This window comes from Ochotona princeps, chromosome 25 (genome assembly GCF_030435755.1).
Source record: "Ochotona princeps isolate mOchPri1 chromosome 25, mOchPri1.hap1, whole genome shotgun sequence".
Classification (NCBI taxonomy): domain Eukaryota; kingdom Metazoa; phylum Chordata; class Mammalia; order Lagomorpha; family Ochotonidae; genus Ochotona; species Ochotona princeps.
Genome location: NC_080856.1, coordinates 7,449,714 through 7,473,059, shown reverse-complemented (window position 1 = coordinate 7,473,059; position 23,346 = coordinate 7,449,714). Strand labels below are relative to the sequence as shown.

Genomic DNA, 23,346 nt, shown 5'->3' with positions numbered 1-23,346 from the left:
GAAGTTCCTGCTATGAATAATTTCATTACTTAGCTTAGACGCAGTGAAGAGCAACAGGCTCTGACATCTCTGAGGTCTCTGTCTAGAGAACACAATTCCAAATATTTCTAGAGCAGGTGCAAGATGCTTTCTTGACTTATTCACAACTAAATAAAATAGTCTTGCATTTCATTTCTCCATGGGACAGGATTTAAAAATCACAACATGTGCTCTACACTGGCAGTCTAAGTTACTTCTGACAACAGTCCAAGTAGACAACATTGTGAGGAGCCTACTGTTCCTCCTCACATATATTTAGAATCACTGAAATCATACTCTAAAATCCCAAACGCTGTGTTAAGTGCAGACACCTAAGACTAGTACTAGACATAATGTTCATTCTCATTTTATTGTTAGTCACTTGTAACTTCTGGATAAACAATTCTCTCTCCTAAAAGCTATGTCTTTAACAACTGTAAGTCTTATCCATCTCTAGATCCATTAATATTTAGTACATAGTGTTTTGAATATGAATATACTCTTTCAATGCTTTAAAACCAATTTCCTGATAAGGAGTAAACATTTGGTGCAGAGGTTAAGATACACTTGAGCGGGCAGTGCTGTGGCATACTAGGCTGGGCGTCCACCTATGGCACTGGCATCCCAAACGGGTGCTGTCTCATGTTCCAGCAGCTCTACTTCCAACCCAGCTGCTTGTTTATAGCCTGGGAAAGCAGCAGAGGATGGCCCAAAGCTTTGGGACCCTGAAACCACCTGGGAAACCAGGAATAAGCTCCTAGTTCCTGGCTGCGGATCAGTTCAGCTCTGGCTGTTGTGGCCACTTGGGGAATGAACCAGAGATGTAAAATCTTTGTCTCTCTTACTCTCTGTAAATCTGCCTTTCCAATAAAAATAAATAAGTCTAAAAAAAATACAGGGCTCAAAATAAACTGATTTTTGTTTCAAAATGCAATCTTCATTATTTGGCTTATGAGTGTATCAGAAAAGGAAGGTAGGAAATCCAAGCAATGTAAACCAAGTAGTCTTACTATTGTATGAAATAGGGTATGAAATAATGAAGCACTATCATGAATGGCCACGTTGGGCATACCATTAACATGAGCAATGCAAGACACCATCAGATAATGAAAAATAAAAAGGCAGAGAGAGAGCTATAAAAGACATGCACAACATTTCCCCTGTAGACAACTTTCCAATGGAGTAGCACAGTTGCTTATATATATATATATTCTCCCTGTCTCTTAAGCCAGTATGTTTCAAAGACTCGTGAAAAAGTAGCTGTAAGCAAACAACACACACAGAAAACTCATAACTGTAGTATACTTGATCGAAGCATACCTCTTTACTTGAACCACTGGAAAAGAAAATAGGACAGTGTTTTGCTTTGTTGTTTATGGTTTTCCCACTCTAGTTTCCCCCAAAGAATTCGGGGCATGGGTTATTCTCTTTAGTATGGATATACCAGTGCAACAGATGGATATAAGATATAGAAGCCAGCTGCATTCAACTGGAGAAGAAACATTCAATTTTTTTTTCAAACTTCAGTATCTCTCTAAGAGAACTGTTCCTTTGGTTCAAAATGCCACATTATATTTTTTTTTGACATCTTCATAACAATACCCAGAGAAATACACCTGTCACTATTGCTTTTTCACTACTTTTCTTAAATTGTATACGAGAGTTCACTTTTCTAAACATTCTACTAAACAAAAAGAGCTCAAATCCCAAGCAAAATACAAACTTAAAGCATCACAAGAAAGTGTTGTTATGCATGTTTTCCTTTAAGAAAATAATCAACGTGACAATGATCAAAACACTACAGAAAGAACAAGAAGTTCTTCAAAAGAAAACCCTACTGGACTTTTGCTTGAAAAAGTACACAGAAATCTATATGTGGGATCTTCATGTTGTAAAGAATCTGTTAATGGACTTCAAAAGATTTTGCATAAAATGATCCTTTCAATTGCACGATTCACCGGCTCTGGGAGTACCCCCAAGTAGGGTATTACATAGCAAAATGATTCTGTATTACTCTTCAGGAGAAAACAACTCCTGTTAGTTTCAGCCACTCACTTTCAGATTCCCTACACTTAGAGGTATTAAAACTTACATAGTGTACAAACGTAACGGTAAGGATTCTACTAAGGAACTTTAAAATACTCTAATATAAGAATAAATGTGTAAAACAAGAAGGTTTGAACAATACTTACTTGCCCTCTCGGAGTTTCTGGATATATTTATATTTATCAGTCAATGTACCATTGGATGTAATCACTGCCTAAATGTATATGACACAAGACATTTCTTTTAGAATACATATTTTACTCTTACAACTGATACAAAGAAAGTGTGAGAGTGGAGAGACACAGAGAGGCAGCAGGTGAGGACAACAGAGGAGCCAGGAGGACAATAGTGAAACTACAGTTGTGGAAAGAAATCGTCGCAACTTACATCTCGCACCACAGGAGAAAAATTCTGGCTTTCAAGGGGCTGTGTTGCATCTGACAGTAACTGAAAGAAAAATGAGAGTGGTAAGAGATAAATGACACGGCAAAGAAGCCTTCTTGATATTTGTATCCACATTAAAATATTAGCCTAAGCAGGGAAAAAAAGAATTCAGGAAACATTTTCCTGTTAAAATGGTTATAGAAATCTCCTACAAGCAATAGATTCTATCTCCAAGAGCACATTGCTTCAGTGTGAGTTCCAATTTTAAAACTAAACATTAATTATGATCATCTTGCTTTGTAGGGAACACAGTCAAAAAAGCTTATCCTTCCCAGCCTGTTAGCTGTGTCATATTGAGTTTATTGTCGAACTTTGTATGCAGAATTCTCCATCTGAGAGAATTCACCCCAATTCCAAGGTTGATGTGGTTCTATTGGCAGTAGAAAACAGGGTCTTCCACTTCACACAAGGCCTTCTATCCTGTAGCAGGGGATCTCTCCCGATCCACATTAGTTCTATGCAAGGCACGTCGGCATTCCAAATGTAATAGAGAAAGTGACTCAATCAAGTGCATTTTGAGTCATCCACATTCTCTTCCCTAATCTCTCAAGGTTGAGTTAAACACACAGCAACAAAAGTCATCTTTTTTATTCACATACAAACATTCTTCTAGTCCTCTTTTCTTTCAAGGAACCCAAATCTTGAATGTAAGAGCACTTCTAAGGAAGGGCTTATCAAGTCAGTGTTGCCTCTGATGGGCAGAAGGCAGGCATGAGCCCCTTGGTCCTCTCTACTCCTAGGTGGGGTCTACAGCACTCCCCAGACTAAGAAGGGGAACAATGCCTCTGGTAGATGCCAGCAGCAGAGAATTTGGTAACTGTATTAAAACAAATACAAATTACTAGCATGAAATGAAAATGGAGACCATCTATTTCTGGCATCTGAGCACTAAAATAAAAGAGTTGGGGATCTATGAGCTTATTGGAGGATGTTGGGGAACCTCATGAAATCAACCCACATAGGGCCTGTCATGTTTTCCTTCTCTCAGCCACCTCTGCCAAATTCTCCTATCAAGAATACTCCTCCACTTCCAACTTGCCCACAGGCCAGATATTAGTAGATAATAACATGAGTTTCTGATTTAACTCAGAAGGTTAAACATTGCACTTGAGCATATTTCACAGTCTGTCTGTTGAGCATCTCTCCCTAATTCCACAGCCTTATTTAAGTTTCACTGTCACGTAATAACTAAATCACAAGTTAAATAATACAAAATTTGTTGTTAAGTATGTGAAGCACACTGGTGGAACTGACTCAAGTATCCAATACAAGTGAAAATGTCTGCGATCCATAAATTCTACAAACATAGATATATATGGATATGTACCTAAATATGCTTCAAAAATTCACAGGGATTATTACTAATAATCACAAATAACAATCTCAAAATAGTCTCACTAACAGTGTTGACAGAGTAACTTTTACAGAATTTTACCATGTTGACTTCTTACATTTCACTTATCTGTGTGTGATACTGTCAAGTTCCATACTTACATAAAATTCATATTTATATTTTTCTCTTAAAATTGCACTGAAAAATGAACTTAATGGCATAAAAAGTTACATAAGCTAACTGTCAATTCATAAATTCACTGATTTGGTTGATTTTTGCTTAACATTTGTTTGGGATGAAGCAAATGGCAACTTTGACTAAGGAAAAATAGAAAGAAAAAAACTTTTTAGAAAAGTTATAACGTTACACACTAATATGTGACTTTAAATTAAAATGGTTTGTTGTGATTTCTTTGAGAAATAATATTAGAGCAGTCAAAAGAAGAAATTAAGAAATCAATTTATTTTAAGAAATTAAGTCCACCCACTAAACAATACTTTTTTCTAAAAAGATTGATTTATTTGTTTGTTTGAAACTCAGAGTTACAGGTAGAGAGAGAGAGAGAGAGAGAGAGCTTCCATCTGCTCGTTCATTCCTCTAATGTCAATCAGCCAGAGTAAGGCATTCTGAAGCCAGCAGCCAAGAGATTCTTCCAGGTTTCCCACACAGGTGCCCAAGCATACAGGCCATGTTCTACTGCTTTGCCGAGTGCATTAGAAGGGAACTGGATTGGAAACAGAACAGCCTGGACTCATCCAGAATGCAAACACTACAACGGCCACAGTGCTGGCCCCATAGGCAATATTTTCAACAATTTTAACACTCAAAAAACTAATTATACTCAAGGGCTCACTAATAATTCTTCTATCTACTTCAAATCCCTGCTGGGGTCAAGTTGATTGAACCCTTTTATTACAACCAGAGAGTTATATATTAGCAATGGAAGCCTTAAGCGCTGACAGACTATCTCTCACACAAATAATAACTATAGAGACACTAGACAAAAAATAAGCAATAACTAACTACATGAGGGTTTTAGAGAACGAGTAATAGAAAGCAATCTGGGGAGAAACGTCAAAGCCTGGAACGAACAGTAGCCAAGTGTCCCATTCTTTCCGCATTGCTCTGTAGAAAGCCTGCAGACAGCCCAATGCAAGTCAACAAGGATGTGGCTTGGAGCAAAGCCACAGGTTTAAGGAGAAAGTGCACAAAGGGAAGATTAGGGAAAATGTCAGTCTAATATCGACAGGAACCCTGATACACATCTCTAGATAACCACCAGCTAAGTCAGGATGGGTAGACTTCAAGTGACCCAGGTACAGATAAGAAAAGAACAGAACTCTTTTTTCTATGATTTATTTTTATGTGAAAAGTAGATTTACAGAGAGAAAAATCTTCCATCTGCTGGTTCACTCCACAAATGACTACAATGGCTGGAGCTGAACCAATCTGAAGTCGGGAACCAGGAGCTTCCTCCAGGTCTCCCACACAGGTGCAGGTTCCCAAGGCTTTGGGCCATCCTCTACTGCTTTCCCAGGCCACAAACAGGGAATTCATGGGAAGAGGAGCAGCCAGGACAGGAACTGGTGCCCATATGGGATCGCAGCATTCGCAAGGTGAGGCTTTACCTACTAAGCCAACATGCCAGGCCCCAAAACAGAATTTTTATCTGAGCAACTCTCCCCTACCATACAAATGATGTACAATTTCCAATTTGAGTCTAAGCTAATATCAGTGCAAATCTAACCAACTAATATTTTTCTAATTAAAACAAAAACCAACATTTTTCAGACAAATATAAACATCAAGAAGCTCTACAGCATTACATTCACGACATGCAACACATGACCCCCAATCATTCAGCTTATGAAAACCAGAAAATCATGACTCATTTGTAAATGAAAAAATAATCAATTCAGTTCAGCCCTTTCCTGACCCAGGAAATCAGAAAAGTGAGCTCCAGGAGGTTTCCCCATTTTGCTTTCTCCCGTTTCAGTTTGCCATGGTTGGCCAAAATCTGAAAAATATTAAATCAAATATCCAGACATAACTATGCACAAGTTTTAAGTCTCAGATGATCATGAGTGGCATAATGAGATTTCATGCCTTCTTGCAACACCAGATCCAGGAAGTGAGCTAGCCATTCGCCCAACGTACCATACTGCCTGTCAGTCACCAAGGAGCCACCTCAGTCAGCAGATGAACCTGTCACAGTACCGCAGTGCTACAGAGTAGCCCACTAGGAGATCACAATGCATATCTCATCCATCTCAACCCATCACTTAAACCACGTCATCTCACATCACAAGAACAATGGGTTAGTTTAGTATAATAAAATGCTTTGAGAAAGAGGTCACTCCACATAACTTTTATCATAACACATTGATATAATTATTTTACTTTTAGTTATTGTTGTTAATCTCTTATTGTGGCTAACTTATAAATTGTGCTTTATCAAAGGTGTGGATGTAAAAAACGGCCATTGTCCAGACAGGGTTGTGTACTATACATAGTTTTGCTAGGGGTATGAGAAGTATTCCCTAGCAAATGGGGGACCACTACAAAGACTGCAAACTGACACTGATAGCTCTGCTACGAGGCCTGAAGAAAAACATTCGTAGTCGAGGATGAGACAAAGTATTAGCAAAGAAATGGATAGTGACAACACATACAAATGCTAGAACTGAAAACACGGATTACATAGAAATATAATGCCAAAATAAATTTTAAAAACTCACAAAAAGGGTTTGTTCATAGAATACAGAATATGAAGATATTTTCCCATAAAGGACAACAAGAGGAACCTGTCACCAGCAAATTTATACTGTAGGAAGTGTTCAATTTAGTCCTTCTGCAGAGGAATGATAACAAAGAGAAATAATGAACACCAGAAATGGTAAACATCTGAGAAACTCCCTACTGTTCTTTTAAAAATACAAATACCGTTGGGACCCTTAGACATTGGCCAACTGCAGAATACTAAACCTGGAGGCAGCATTAAGGTTCTATATTGCAGCCTTTTCACTTACGTATGAAATATCTGAGGTACAGAAAGGAAGTGAACACCTGCTTAATTCTGTAAAGAAGTGGACATTTCCAGCAAAGCCTCAGTATGCTCTCATGCTGTGTGAACCCCTCAGCACCAACTGCAAACACATGGCAGATCCAGCACGGACCACCTCACTAACCCTCCCCAACTTGTAACATCTCTGGGTTTCAGCCTCTTAATCTAGACCATGGGTTTACTGGTGGCACCTGCCAGATAGGATTCTCATGAGAATTTGAAATCAGAATACGGAATGTGCTTCTTGGCTCATCCAAACTACTGTATTGCATCCAACCAATGAGAATGCCTCTGCTTGCTTTTTCTAAAGCCTGGCTACAGCTATCTGCTGGCCCATTCCAAGATGAAAAACAGAATCAATATGAAATAAGGTTAGAAGGAAGAAGGGCACAGAATGGACGTTTCCTTCATTCCTTTTTGTTCTTCCATTTTTAAAAATTTATCCAAGGTGAACAGATTTCATATATTGCATATATACAAATTTAAGAGCATAATGATATCTCCTACCATTCTTCCCTCCCACCGAAACTCCCATCCTCCTCCTCTTTCTCTTCTATTTACTCTTTTAATTTTTATAAAGACATGCTTTCAGTTTTGTTCTATAATCACAAACTTAAACCTCCCCCACACAAAAAGCTCAACCAGTAGAGTGACTACTGCGCCCCACTAAAGTGAGAAAGTGCGCCTGGAGTGATAATGAAAAAAAAAAAGCCACTCTGCATACTTTGGAATCAGAGACAACCATTAGCGACAGAAATGAGGCAGAACAGGTAAGAACATTTAGGATCAACACTGATATAACAAAGCTTTTCTATGTGCTCTTAACAGACCAAATGGAATGCAGAGAACACAGCGTTGCAATAGTCAGCCACTGATCACAAACGAACACACCATCTTGACACAAACTGACACTTAACTAAGTCTTGGTGACTAAAATCCAATAATGTTTTCTCTACTTTTGATTTTTCAGATCTATTCATGACAACACAGTAAGAAGTTCCAGAATGAACTGACCTAGTCAGGAGCAATGTTGTGGTACAACACTTAAAAGCACCACTTGAAACATTAACATTCTGGTCCTGGCACGGTAGCCTAGTGGCTAAATCCTTGCCTTGCATTCGCCAGGATACCATATGGGCACCGGTTCATGTCCCAGCTGCTCTGCTTCCATTCAGCTCCCTGCTTGTGGCCTGGGAAAACACTAAAGGATGGTCCAAAGCCTCAGGACCCTGCACCTGAGTAGGAGACCCGAAAGAAGCTCCTGGCTTCTGGCTTCAGGTCGGCCCAGCTCTGGCCATTGCAGCCACTTGGGGAATGAACCAGCGGACAGAAGATCTTAGTCTCTATATCTCCTCTGCCTCTCCAATAAAAAAAAAAAAATCAATCTTAAAAAAAAAAAAACCAGCATTCCATATGGGCACTTCATGTCCCAGCACCTTCCCTTCCACTCCAGCACCCTGCTAATATCCTGAGAAGGCAGCAGAGCATAGCCTAGGTGCATGGGTCCCTACCCACGCAGGAGACTCACGGAAACTCCTAGGTCCTGCTTCTGACCTGGCTCAACCCTGGCATCACAGCCACTTGGGGAATGAAGCAGCACCTGGATGATTTCTATTTAATAAATATTTAGAATTTTTATTGTTTTGAATTGAGGTAGAATTAAAAATAATACACGACTTATCTCACATGTCAGTGACTATTCTGTATAAAGCAAGAGACAGATATTACAAACAAGCATGATACACAGAGGGGAAAAAAGTGTATCAGGAAATGCTTCAAGGAAGGGCTGGCATTTCATTTTACAGCAGATTCCGTGGATGAAGAAGACCAGAACACTCGGAGGATGCATCCACAATTGTATTTACAGCCACAAAGTTTTTGCTGCTGGTCACAGTGTACTTACCATTTCTTCAACGTAAGGATAAAGCATATCTCCAAAGTATTCTGTAGCTTCGATGGGAAGCTGTGCCGGCAAATTGTCAATGGAACACATCAGAATTCCAGAACCTTCAACACTAGGAAAAGCAATATGCTTCATTCACAAGTACAAAATGTGATTTCCAAGCATCGACTTTCCCAGATACTATCACTTGTAATTTTGTGCAAAAGAACATAAAAAGATAAGTGACTTTCAAACATTGCTTTTGACAACCCACTTCCAATTTAAACATAAAGTGTTTGAATTTGAATGTGATATTTCTACCAGATTTTTTTTAATGCTTCTCTCTCAAAATCCTCAGATGTTGATAAAGATGTACATACTGGGTATTTTAGACTAGTATTTCAAAATAGACATTACATCCTTCATCCTGAAACAGTCTTGGCAAGCTCACCTGTCATGAATAATGTGCTGGTCAGCATCATACATGCAGAAGGGGTGCTCTATGGTGGTACACTCGGTCATAAACTCGATCGACCCTCCTGTGTCTGCTGAAATGTCACATATTGCCACAAGTCTGAAAACAACAGCAGTGCTTAAATAAGAGGTAGGAAGTTGGAAGCTTGTAACGAGACTAAAAATGAACACAAGCGAAAGGTGCTTGGAACAGTTTTTAATGTGAATGCCAAAAATCTCCCGAGTCCGCGGCCTCTTTTTCTGCAGCTAATTCTTCTGAGCACTGCCAGCCTATTCTGGGCTACAGGGAATCTTCCCGATTTGTGTTTTAATCATCAACAAGAAAAACGAAAGAATAAAATGAAGATAAAAAAAAATATGGGAGGGAGGCAGAGGGAAGAAGAAAGGAAACAAAAATGAAAAATCCCTTCCACGTACAAATCATTAACAAAATAATAAAGTTAACCTAGCCAGCTATCTCTAAAGTTAGGAATGTTCAGTCACACTATCTTATTGGGATAAGTACTTTATAATTTTTGGCAATACACATAGTTCTCTAGGATTATGATCAAAATCTTAAACTAATATTCAAAAGCCGTACAAGTTAGACCACAATTCCCCTAACTGCCACAAGCCCACATGAATCCGCAGACTGTCAGTCCCAGGCCTTACACTTCTCTAGCAGATACTTATTAAGAATCCATTCTGTCGCCTGAAATGCTCCTTCTCCCCACTCCTCCACTTTCAGACTCCATGGAGCCCAGTGCTTCCTGTGAAACTCCTGTGATGCTGTTGCTCTTGGCATTTATGTGATGCCAACTGAATGCCTGAGGACAGCAAACACCTTTTATCCTCCTGGAATCAGCAGAATTCCAGCGATACTAGATGCCAAGCAAGTACTAACTCAATAAGTATCTGAATGTCCATTGTACGTGAAGTAAGTCCTTGTGCTTGTAGTCAATATAACCAGAGATTCTATCCTAAAGGAACCTGAGTTCTACCAGGAGGGAGGCAGATCATAATCATAAATGCAGGAAAGTAAATCATCATGAATTTAGAAAAGAACAGAGGAACAGACTAAAGAGAGATGGGAATGGTGATGCAGAGAAACTGTTCTTGGAGGACACTGTCTTGTTGCTGCCTGTAGAGTCACAGAAGGCAGAAGCAGAGAGCTTCAAGGAGAGAAGATGCATGTGTCAAGTGATGCCTCCAGGGAAGCTGAGTAAAATAAAGCAGACAGCTGGTCATTGACAACCAAATCTGGGCGAGGCATTTGGTGCAGCAGTTAAGATGTGACCTGGGATACCTACACCCCATGTCCTAGTTCTGCCCCAAATCCCAGCTTGGTAATGAGGCACACCCGAGGAGGCACCAGGTGATGAGTCCAGTACCTGAGTCCCTGCCCCCCATGTAGGAAACCCTGATTAAGGTCCAGGCTCCTGATTTAATTCTGTTTGAACTTCAGCTGCTGCAGACAATTGGGAAGTAAACCAGCAAATGGAAGATCTCTGTGTCTCTGTCTTTCAAATAAGTAAAAATAACAAAATCTAAAACCACAAATCCTGTGATATGTGAGTATAGTATATTCTCTGATCTCTCAATAACAGGTGCTGCTGGTAAAAGCTGTCATTGTCACTGAATTAAAGTCCTTACTTGTGTGGTAATGAGGGGCAGCCTTCAACTCCAGCCACTGAGAACTTGCCTGAGGCTAGGAGATTCTGAGCATCTTGGCGGGTTAGTAGGCGAGGGGTGTTTTGTTCCCAGTAGATCCCATTAATTAAACAAGTTGTATAGGGTGCGATCTGTAAAGCAAGTTGCAAGTTCAATAAGATAGAAAATAGGCTACTCTTCCAATACAGCATGCTGAATGAGAGCTTTTCAGAAAGTCCGTGAGAAATAATTGAAGGTCTCATTTTCCAGGTCAGTGGTCATCTTTTGAAGGAAGCCAATAGAGACCCACCCATACTTTAGTGTGAAATTACCACACGAGAGATAAGTGTAGAAATGTCATAAATACTATATTAACACCTTTATTTTATAATGAACTGGATAGAAAAGAGGAAAAAAAGAACAATCCAATGACCTAAAGTTCTATTGCTAACTCATCCACTAGTACTACGTAGTTGAAATCACGCTGACTTGACTTCTCTGGACTCTATTTTCCTTACCTGTAAGATGGGGATAATACACACCCCCCAAGGAGTACATACATATATACATGATATACACACCCTCCAAGGAATACATACACACATACATGATATACACACCCCAAGGAATACATACACACATACATGATATACACACCCCAAGGAATACATACACACATACATGATATACACACCCTCCAAGGAATACATGCATACATACATACATGATATACATACCCTCCAAGGAATACATACATAGATGATATACACACCCTCCAAGGAATACATGCATACATACATATATGATATACACACCCTCCAAGGAATACATACACACATACATGATATACACACCCCCCATGGAATACATACACACATACATGATATACATACCCTCCAAGGAATACATACATACATACATACATGATATACATACCCTCCAAGGAATACATACATAGATGATATACACACCCTCCAAGGAATACATACATACATACATATATGATATACATACCCTCCAAGGAATACATACACACATACATGATATACACACACCCCAAGGAATACATACATACATACATGATATACACACCCCAAGGAATACATACATACATACATGATATACACACCCTCCAAGGAATACATACATACATACATGATATACACACCCCAAGGAATACATACATACATATATGATATACACCCCCCAAGGAATACATACATACATACATGATATACATACCCTCCAAGGAATACATACATACATACATACATACATGATATACACACCCTCCAAGGACTGCTGTGAAGATTAGGTCAGAGGGCAACTGTAAGCTGTACAGACAGATGTGCTATAGACATGCATATGTATTCACAGATATATGTCTATATATGGATATATAAAACTATGGTTTACAAATTTTAAGAAGCACTCAATCACCAACACTGTGCTGGGGGTGCGGGGTAAAGGATGGACATTTACTGGAACCAAAATGTTTTAGTTTCCTAGATTTTGTTCCTCAAGCAGCTCAAGCATTCTCAAGCTCAAGGAAAGAAGCCTTCTTGCAACACACCATGCATACTTAAACAGCTAAACTTCAGGCCAGAACTTTAACCAACTATATTGTTCAAACACAGTTTAAAAATATGCAAATCATTCCTTCTCCTTTAGATAAGGGCAGTGTGATCCAAAGAGTGATTTGACTTGCAAATAACTGCTTTGTGTAGTGAAGATGGGTCTGTGCCTATACTGCTGCACTATTTCACTATTGATTACCTGGGTAATCAATCAGGTACATTTTAAGATGGCTGGCTGAAGTCAGGATTGCCATTTCTTCTCACAGAAAGGAAAAACCTATGCTAAGATCAAACTTCATGGATTTGTTGTTGTTGTTGTTTTGCCAAGAGTGCTAATTAGATGAGGATAATACAGAAGACACTAATTCACAGGATAAGGTTTGGACCTGTTGCGTGCATGCAGGACTGAGGTGAAAAGAGACAACAAAGCAGAACATAACCCTGCAAAAACCACTAAAACCCCCACACAACTATTCCAAGCTCTAGCGAAAACCAACAGCTCCCAGGAACAACTTAGGAGACCCAAAGCACTCACAAAGCAATATGAGGAGCTGAATACCAATGCATTTATAATTCCTCTCCCTACACAGACTAACTATAATGTCTCGAAGCAACCAACTCCCCAGCTGGATGTGATACTCACATCAGTGTTAAAGCGACTTATGTAATGCTCGGGATACTTGTCGTACTCCACGGGATCATACATGCCATCTGTCTTCCTGACAAGATGGTGATGACGACTCAGCACTGTCCCATACACTTTTCTGAGGTCTTGCAGAGAAGAAACAGGTACAGTTGGTGGCAAATTTTAAGCATGTACCATGATGAAATACTACAATACAAGATTATTGTGAACACTTCAGAAAAAGAGAGATGTATTCCTCTCTGCTTACCTCCAGTTTGGGAAACTTCTTTTAATTCATGGGGCTCCACATATTCACAGGGTAGTTCATTAAAGATTTCTTGGGCTCCCTATAAGTAATGTATCAGTAAAAATCTAAGCAGTAACAGTATAAGATGCAACACCACTTCCTGCAAATTTACTACCTATTTTCCCCCACAGTTGTGTAACTTCCCACTCTGCTGTGTTGCCAAGGCAGGTGCACAAGCTTCTTGCTCACAGCTTGCAAGTCACCTTTCTTTCCATTGTAACCAAAACCTGAGTACTACAGGGCCTTTACTTTTTTCACATCATTTACTCAAAATAACAAGAAGAATATTTAGCAATAAGAGGACAAAAGTATCATGTTTACTTTCATTCCATTGCAGACATTATTTCAAAGAAGGAAACTGTGTTTCTCAAAAGAAAAAATAAAATGCCCACCACACAATATACTACTAACAGGAATCCTGTTTGTAAAAATTTCCTATGAAGAAAGATCTATTTTGCAGTTACACATTTATCTAGGAGATTACCAGTGCATTTTCAAAACTACCCGAGGAGAAAGGAGGTATTAATTTCAATCTTGAATTGATCTTCCTAGTATTTCATTGGAAAATTCCTAAAAATGTATATGCTGGAGTCACTTCAAAACTTTTGGACATTTCAGTAATAGAAGTTAAAACAGGGTAACCTAAGGTAACCTCTACCCTGTTAATAATGACTCAAATTGAAGCAGGGAGAAAAGGAGTAGAAGAGAGGGAGGAAGGGGAGAGAGACACAGAGAGAGAGTCCTAAGCAGGTGACAGCTCAGAGTCAACAGAAAGCAGTGAAAATATTTGGACCATTATTACACCCCATACATTGGTAAGGGAAAGGACCCAAAACAGAATATCCATTTATTCTGCTTTAAATATCTACCAAATGCCCCATATCGTGTAGGTTTGCTTCAGAGCTTCAGAATGCTTTATAGAGAGAAGAAAGGTTGGGGATCTACCTTAGACACATTTCCAGTCCCTGTGAACACAAACGTTAGGGGGCCTATTGACCTTGGCATCAAACCCAGAGATATTTCATAGCCAGCATCACGGACAGCTTGCACAGCCTGACTGCTGTTCCTGTAGTTGTGAGCCATACCAATGTGCTAGAAGCAAGCACACACAATTCAAGTTAGCCCATCCTCTGAGACATTTTTCTATTCATAAAATATGGCATATATTTTCCAAAAGTAAACATATCTCACCATAAAAGGAGTGTGATGTCCCAAAGCAAGGAGCCTTAAACCCAGTCCGTGCAAAATGTTGATCATCCCTATGGCAGAATCAGACCGATAGAATAAGACCATGAGATAGACGGAGTTAGAGCTAGCTCTCTGACCACTCTCCGATTCGCTCAGAAGCACAGATCTCCCATTTGGAAGAGGCCTCAACAGTTCATATCTAACCCCTCTGCTTTCGGCCATCATGTGCATTAACCCAGCTGTGGTTCCCATCGCCCTTCCACTTTCCATCTTGACAAATGGCAAAGGAATCTCTTCTTGTTAAAGAACATTCTCTCCCCACTGGCTCCAGATGCCTCCTGTTCTGTCTCTGCAGGAATATACCCTTGACTCATTTCCTTCACTGCTCTATATCAGTTCATTCTTCTCAACATTTACCTCTCTCCTGGACTCTAGCCTTCTCCACAAATACCCTATTCTTTAGCAGTCTCATCCTGTCCAAAATTTCTCTCTCTCCCTCTCTCTCCCTCTCTCTCCCTCTCTCTCTCTCTCTCTCTCTCTCTTTTCAATGAGCCTGCCCAACTCTTCCTTATGTCATATTCTTTGCTGAAACTCTGGCCCTATCAGGTTCCCCAACTGCTCTCTCTACGTTCCCAGCCCTCTGAGTCCACCAAATATTGTGTCACTTGCCCATTTTCCCCTGAAATGGAAATTACCCCAGCAGAAAGCTTCTGTGATAACATAGTCTACCTCATTTATTTTCCACCTAATAGGGATCACCATCCTAGACCATCTGTTGTTGGGTGTCTGAAAACACCATTTCAAATGCCTCATTTGATTTTCTAGCTGTGAAATGACAGAGTAGCGGTCTAGATTCAGTTAAATTTTCATCGATCAAAAAGTATGTGGTCATTACAAGACACACCCTCATTGTCCAGCTGTGGATTGTATCTCTCTATTTGAACTAGTGAGGATCAGAAGAAACATTCCGTTCAAATTCTAGGTCACATCCTTAAAAAACAAAACTAACTGCTTGTACTCATGTTCTTTCTCCATTCCACTGATGGGGAACAGCAACCACCAGTCACCTGCACTGACAACCCTAAATTTTCCACTCGTGGCAGCAGCTCTACAGGTTTCACATCTGGACTTCGATCTTCAAGCTACTGTTCTATGATATTTATTATAACAACTTATCTACTAACGTACTAATATGTCACCCTGTACTGAATTCATTAACATCCTACTCCTGAATTCTTCTTCCATTCCCATAGATACTAAGCAAAGTGAATCCTGGTTCAAGTTAGTATCTGTAATCATCTTCAGTGCTTCCCCCCCACCCCTATGTTACCAACAACCAGACCCCAAGCACTGCAGCTCCTAAATGCTCCTCAAACTCACATATCCCTCTCTATCTACACAATGATTGTACTGAACTTATTTCTATTCTGCAAAAATGTTCCCTCACCTCCACCTTCTATCCGTGCTTCAAACATTCCTTCTCCCCTATTTCTTTGAATAGTTTTTATTTCTGTTTCAGAATCTTAGCTTTAAAGGGATGGTTTAAATGAAACTTTACCAGTAGCCAAGTCCTCTAACTACCTTTCCTGCAGCAATCAACACTGATTTTGCCCTGTGTATTCGTCTTATTTGAAGAATTCTTTAAGAATAACAGCCACATCTTATTCACAGATGAAGCACTGCTTCTAAATATGCTGATTTTGTCTTATTTATCTAGTCGAGAGGAAAAAAGACAAAAAGATAAGAAGAGGAACAGCTCACATCAACTGGTCACACCCAGACACAATAAGTCAGAGCTGGGTCAAGGCTAAATCTGGAAGCTGCAATGCAATCCAGCTCTTCCTGTGGGTGGCAGGAATTCAATCACTTGAGCCTCATTGCTGCCTCACAGTATCTGCATTAAGAGTAAGCTGAGGGGCCCGATGCCGTGGCCTAGCAGCTAAAGTCCTCGCTTTGAACAGACCAGGATCCCATATGGGCACCAGTTCTAATCCCAGCAGCCCCACTTCCCATCCAGCTTCCTGCTTGTGACCTGGGAAAGCAGTCGAGGATGGCCCAAAGCCTTGGGACCCTGAACCCACGTGGGAGACCTAGAGGAAGTTCCTGGCTCCAGGCTTTGGATTGGCGCAGCACCGGCCATTGCAGCCACTTGGGCAGTGAATCATCAGACGGAAGATCTTCCTCTCTGTCTCTCCTCCTCTCTGTATATCTGACTTCGCAATAAAAATAAATAAATCTTTAAAAAAAAAAGAGTAAGCTGAGTCAGACACAAGAACCGAAAGCCAAATCCAGGCACTTCAGTATTAGAAATGGACATCGTAACAATGTGAATGTTCAGGCTCCTGAACCAACTTCTTTCTGATAACCAGCTGATTTCTGAATCAACTCATTTCTTATTTATGACATATTAATTCTCTCATTATAAGCAAAGCTCTCATCTGAGTGAGTCCTCCAAAGCCTTGGGGAGAGTAATTATGGGAGTCTACTTAATTATTTCTTCTATAATAAGAAATTTAATTTTCTTTTATTTTTACATAAATCAGTTAGCTAATTTGTGTGCTAGATGAAGAAAGTTATGAACTGGCAGTTAGAGTAAGAAACAATGCATTTGCTTCTCCTAAAAAGAATTTATCAAGTTTCAAAATTTCACTTAGATGTCTTTACTGTTTCAGTAGCAGGTGGATTCAAGTATAATACCCAATACCAGACTGACCTAGCCTTCCACATGGAACTACCCACCCTTATCACCCTTCAACATATTCCAAATTTTTTCTATAAAAATAAACATTCACAACCCCTTGACCTCAGAAAAGGAAGAATATTACAGTTCACTCCCACAAGCAACTCAGAATGTGAGTGACAAGTCATGAAAGCCCTGGCATACCTACCCGCCACTCCTGCCCACTGTCCAAACGCCACTACCCGGGTGCCTCTGTGATCCACCATTTTCTCATAATCAACAAGTCGGATTTCCTGGAGAAAGGACAACAAATTTTCAACCAGATCCATGAAGCTGAATTTCAATGTTCAAAGCACACACTTGGGCTAGTTGGGATTTTACAGGTTTTTTCCTCTTTCAGGAATGCATCTCACTCTCCTAAGTTATCCACAGGTGTACCACAAAGTCATTAAAAAATGCCAGATCACAAATATGCAGGTTCACCGAGATGAAACAATGGTCCTAGTGAATAAATACCCCTTGAGAGTAACCGGCGAGAAAATAAAAGCACGATTTTTTTCTTTTTCACCTCCCCCTCAACACAACCAACATCATAGCTACAGCCCTACATCCTCGCATTCCTCCTTTCTGTCTCAAAGAAAGTAGATCCCTCCCCAGAGGGAGCCTTGTGAGACAGCCTGTCTCTTACCTCGACCTCCAAAACCACTCCTGCTGAATGAACTGTTACCTCTTGGCTGCAGCCTCCCCACAACATCATTGCACAGTCCGTCTAAGTACACTTAGGTTTTGTCTACATGGAAAAAAGAGATTCTCTCCGAATTGCTCGCTCACTCTCTTGCCTTCACTCTCCCTCTCTCTCTTCATCCGTTTTGCAGGTAATCTTCACTTGCTAGGCACAGTGTTTAAGACATCACTTGGGAACACCTGTCTACCAGTACCAGCTCCTCCACTTCCAACCCAGATTCTTGCTAAGCACATCCTGCACACAGTGGATGATGGTTCAAGTGCGTTAGTCTCTGATAACAGTTCAAACATTTATTTGTCTGCCAACCATCCTGGAGACCTGGAAGGAGTTCTTAGCTACTGGCTGTAGCTGTCACTGCCTGGTTTTTGTGGATATTTTGAGAGTCAACCAGTGAATGAGTTTCTATCTCTCTTTTCTATCTTTCACATAAAATGAAAAACAAAGTTCAAAATAGCACATGCTGCCTGCATTTCTCTTATTTCCCTTCACTAGGAACACATTCTTCCTCTTCTCTTTGGGTACCTTTTTCTAGAAAAAAAAAGAGCCTAATTAAGTATGCTTATAAGATATTTATTAATGCAGCATAATTATGGAAAATCCATTTTAAACAATTGCTTTATTTCTTCAAAGAGCATTGAAACTTAACCATGTCCATGAATTTGGGGATATTTAATATTCACCCAATTCTGAGTAATTGGCTCTAAAATGCTACCACAAAACCCCTTACGAATCTGTTTTAATCAATTTTCTTGATGGCAAAAAAAAAAAAAGTGCATTACAAAAAGATGTTTCCAAAGTAGCTTTAAAAGAATGATGTACGGGCCCAGCATGGCAGCTTAGGGGCTGAAGTCCTCGCCTTGTGCATGCCAGGATCCCAAATGAGCACCAGTTCTAATCCCGATGGTCATGCTTCCCATCAGCTCCCTGCTTGTGGCCTGGGAAAGCAGGCAAGAATGGCCCAAAGCACTGGGACCTTGGACCCACTTGGGAGACCTGGAAGAAACTCCTGGCTCCTGGCTTCAGATTGGCTCAGTTCCGGCCATTGCAGCCACTTGGGGAGTGAATCAATGGATGGAAGATTTTCCTCTCTGTCTCTTCTCCTTTTTGTACATCTGACTTTCCAACTTTAAAAAAAAAGGAATAGGGCCCTGCGGCGTGGCCTAGCGGCTAAAGTCCTCGCCTTGAACGCACCGGGATCCCATATGGGCGCAGGTTCTAATCCCGGCAGCTCCACTTCCCATCCAGCTCCCTGCTTGTGGCCTGGGAAAGCAGCTGAGGACGGCCCAATGCTTTGGGACCCTGCACCCGCGTGGGAGACCCGGAAGAGGTTCCAGGTTCCCGGCTTTGGATCGGCGCGCATCGGCCCGTTGCGGCTCACTTGGGGAGTGAATCATCGGACGGAAGATCTTCCTCTCTGTCTCTCCTCTGTATATATCTGGCTGTAATAAAATGAATAAATCTTTAAAAAAAAAAAAAGGAATATATTTACTTCAGGTGGAACATTTCTGTTATCATATTCCACAAAAAAGTTTTGAATCTGCTCTTCAGAAACATTGCAAATTAACTACCACTGAACTCTACTAGAATGAAAATTATTAGAGAAGTGTTCTATACTGCTATAAACATACATGTGCCTTCATTTCTCTTATTGTTTGTGAACTTTCCCATCCTTGACCCTATCCTCAGATGTCGAGCAACTTTTTTTTTTTATTAATTACATTGCATTATGTGACACAGGAACCACTTTCTAACATTCTTCCACTCTCACCTTAGGACATGGAGCTTCTCTATCACACACCCAAATGCGGGACTGCCCTCCTGTGCCATGGACTCCTGTCCTACAACCTAATCAATTAGCTTCCTACTTTACATATCTAATGGAACATTCAGGCAAATTTTTTTGTAGGCAAAAAACTCAACTCTGTTCTTCCCGTCCAAGCTTGCTGCTCTAGCAGGAGTAATTCCTCCAGCAAGGCAGCTCCCCTAAGTGGCTCGGGCCAAAACCTGAGTCATCCTGATTATTGCTCGTTTCTGATTTTATACCTTCATGTCACTATTGAATTTTGCAGGATTTATCTCACAATGCATCTGTTATTCGTCCATATGTCAGGGCCTGTACTTTCAAGGTGCAACACCCGCCTTTGTGGCGTACGGTATGGACCGGTCTAGAGGAAAAATTTTCTGATTAATTTTGCTCTCCCTCTTCTCTTACCAGCACACTCACACAGCAGGCAAAGCACCTGATCCACTCTGCCTTCCACTCAAAAGGACTTTCAAGCCTTTGCACCACTACTCTGCTTGAAAAACTCTTCCCAGATGGACACGATTTAGTCCTTTGCCTTCCTCCAATGTTTGCCAGCCTGAGTACTCCATTTAAACTAGTCTGTCATCTTCCGTGGAACCTGCTGTGCCCTGCTGCCTCAGTATTGGAGTCCTCTCCGTTACGTATGTCACCAAGTGTGTGGAAGACACATCATGTACTTCTCAACCAACTCCTCCCACTGGAACGTAAGCTCCGGGAAGACAGTTACTTTACTATTTCATTCATTCGTCCACAGATGTGAATGGTGTCAGACATATTGTAGACACTCGGGAAACATTTACCAATGAGTATCCTCCCTGCTGAGCACTGCTTGCTTTTCCAAGGTATTTACATCTAAAGAAAGTCTTTACCTCACAAATACTAATACATATAAAAACATCCAGTTCAGTTCTAGCACTACGCAATTGTGCCCCTCAGTGAAGTCACCTCACCTCTCTGAGTCCCCTGTGAAAAAAACAGTCATCTGCATCAATAAAATGGTATGTGGCAGCATCTGACCAATTACACATTCTAAATTAGCCAATGTTCATGGAAAAAGATTTCTATCACTTCTCCCCATCACAGGTTATAATTGGTTTACAAAAAATATTCCGGTCCTCTTCGTACAAACTTCAACCCTGCACAGCAGAGCAGCCCTACAGAGCAACAGATGGAGAAGCACTAACTCACCTACTGAGTGCAGCAATACGATGTATTTCCCTGATGCTGAAAGAAAATGAAACTCTGCTTGAGAATTAAGCTATGTATGTTACCTTTTCATGCACCTTGGGCACTGATTACCTGTTTCAGAATCTCATCCAGCAAGTTCATATTGGCCTCCTGAGCTTTTATGGTGTGAGAGAAAAACGCGTAAGTCTTCCTGGGTATTAACTTTTCCTCTGGAGGTCTTTTAACTCCCAAAATCAAACAAGCTTCCGAAATATCCTCCTGAAGAATTCCGCCAGCTTTGACATATTCCTGGGAATGTAATTTTGTTTAAAGATTATTCCCTTATTTGCCATATTCATATTCTAACAAAAACTATAGTAAATAAACACATGATTTTTTAAGGGATAAATTCTCTATGGATTAGAACAAATAGCAGAACAACTATTTTAAATATTTGTACTTGCTGGCTAAACCTAAGTCTATCATACTTGACTTCTATAGTGAAAACTTAGAAAATTAAACATATACTAATACAATCAACGTCTGGTTTGGCCACAACACTAACATGTTATTGAAATATTCTTATAAAAGGTATATTTTGGGGCCGGCATTGTGGTGTACCCGATAAAGACACTGCTTGCAGTGTGGGTACCAGTTTATGTTCTGGCTGCCACAGTTCTGATTCAGCTCCCTGCTAACGACCTGGGAAACACAGTGAAAGATAGTCAAAGTGTTTAGGCTCTTACCACTCACAGGAGCGGCCTTAAGCAGTTCCTGGCTCCTGATTTTGTCCTGGCCCAGACTGGCCCTTGTGGCCATTCAAGGAGTGGGCTAGAGGTGGGTCTCTCTCTTTCATATGTCTGTTCCTCTCTATATATATAATTCTAGCTTTCAAAAAAAATAAATAAATAGACCTTTTAATATGCATATTTTGCATCAGTAATACACTGAAACATTGAATGTCAGAGACTGATTTCTTGATTAGATTTTTAAAAGATGTATCTCCAATGTTTGTCATTTTTTTTCTCAGTTGATATTTATTATTGTTCTAATCTGCATAGGAAAGTATGCTATAGAAGAGATGATAAGACATACAAGAAATACAGTCAAGTTTCTTCCTGTAAGGAGCCACAAAATATAATAAAAATAAGTCCAGAGCACATCAAGTGAAGCCAAATTCAAAACATTAACAGAATCTAGATAACACTTTAGTTTAATAGATATTAAGAGTTCTCAAGTGAGTTGATCAAAGAAACACAGAAATTGAATCTAAGTAAAAAGTAAAGACATACAGACATTTTCGTTTTACTGAAATGCTAGTTAATTTTCATATGCAGATTCATTTTATTCCTACCCATTTAAAAAAAAAGCTAGAAATAGTCACCTTATCATGGATGGCCCGCCGGTTTGAAGGCTGTATCAAGACCTTGTACCCCAGGCTGGTGATCTCTTTGATGTGCTTTGGAGCGAGAGGTGCCCTTCTCTCCCAGGCATTCACATCCTCCCGCCTGACGGCCATCACAGCCTTATGGTGAAGTTGTCTGGGGAGGCTGAGCCCCAGCCTGCCCAGGTTGGTCTTATATCCTTGCAGCATCTTGAAACCTGGTGACTATAAAGGCAGCGTGAGAGAGCAGGACAGTAAAAGGCAGGGGGTTTGCAGATCAATTCTGGTCTCCTTAGAAATCTGCTGTAAAATGTAACCAACCCAGACGGCAGCAGACGGAAGGCAGAGAAGAGGGAACTGACAAGCTACCTTCAAGGTGGTCCTTTATCCACGTGCAGCCAAGTTCCCAAAAACAAAGACACTGAATTCCAAGGAAATAGTAAGTATGTTGCAACTGACATGACACTCCTACCAATAACCGCAATGCTGAAGTACCTCTTTAAGCATGTTTTATCGAACACTTAATCAGCACAAAAGTTTGGAACAAGTACATCTAAAGTGATACAGCCAGGAAGACAGTGGGAAACTGGCCTTCCACAGTTGGTGTCCATTTGGATGGCTCAAAGCTTGCCTTTCTTACAGTAACTAAGAAGACTCCACAACAGAATGCCAACAGCCTTCCCGCTTCATTTCTGGCCATTCCCTCCACATGCAGCTTGATGTACTGTGCCGCCTAGTGAACATCAGTGAACCGTTGTCTTACTGCCCTCAATGAGACACAAACGGAAGTAGGAAGTAAAGATTCAGAAAACATTTTCATTTTCTAGTAATTTATTATTATGAAATTTCACCAAAAAAATGTATTGGTCCTCAAAAAAGCAAATGTCTTAGAAAACTAAACAAACCTATATCCCAGGTATTAGAAGTAATACAACCTTACTCTGTCCTTCCAGAAATATTTACAAAAGCCCTACTGTGG

The 23,346-nt window shown here is 40.3% G+C and overlaps 1 protein-coding gene across 2 annotated transcripts in view; it reads right to left on the bottom strand.

Annotated features, from left to right (window-relative positions):
• Positions 1–22,982, bottom strand: part of AASS (aminoadipate-semialdehyde synthase) — a 42,363-nt gene extending 19,381 nt beyond the window's left edge. Inside the window, exons 1-12 of one of the 2 annotated variants that reach the window (XM_058654950.1) lie at positions 22,368–22,982; positions 21,116–21,292; positions 17,476–17,560; positions 14,591–14,658; positions 14,345–14,491; positions 13,361–13,439; positions 13,111–13,238; positions 10,894–11,042; positions 9,239–9,361; positions 8,809–8,920; positions 2,452–2,511; positions 2,211–2,278 (exon numbers count right to left, since the gene is read on the bottom strand). In XM_058654950.1, the coding sequence (XP_058510933.1) occupies positions 2,211–2,278; positions 2,452–2,511; positions 8,809–8,920; positions 9,239–9,361; positions 10,894–11,042; positions 13,111–13,238; positions 13,361–13,439; positions 14,345–14,491; positions 14,591–14,658; positions 17,476–17,560; positions 21,116–21,292; positions 22,368–22,577 (1,406 nt within the window). In that variant the 5' untranslated portion in view covers positions 22,578–22,982. The remainder of the gene's footprint in view (positions 1–2,210; positions 2,279–2,451; positions 2,512–8,808; positions 8,921–9,238; positions 9,362–10,893; positions 11,043–13,110; positions 13,239–13,360; positions 13,440–14,344; positions 14,492–14,590; positions 14,659–17,475; positions 17,561–21,115; positions 21,293–22,367) is intronic. The other variant, XM_058654951.1, reaches the window with a different exon arrangement.
• Between the last annotated feature and the right edge of the window lie 364 nt (positions 22,983–23,346).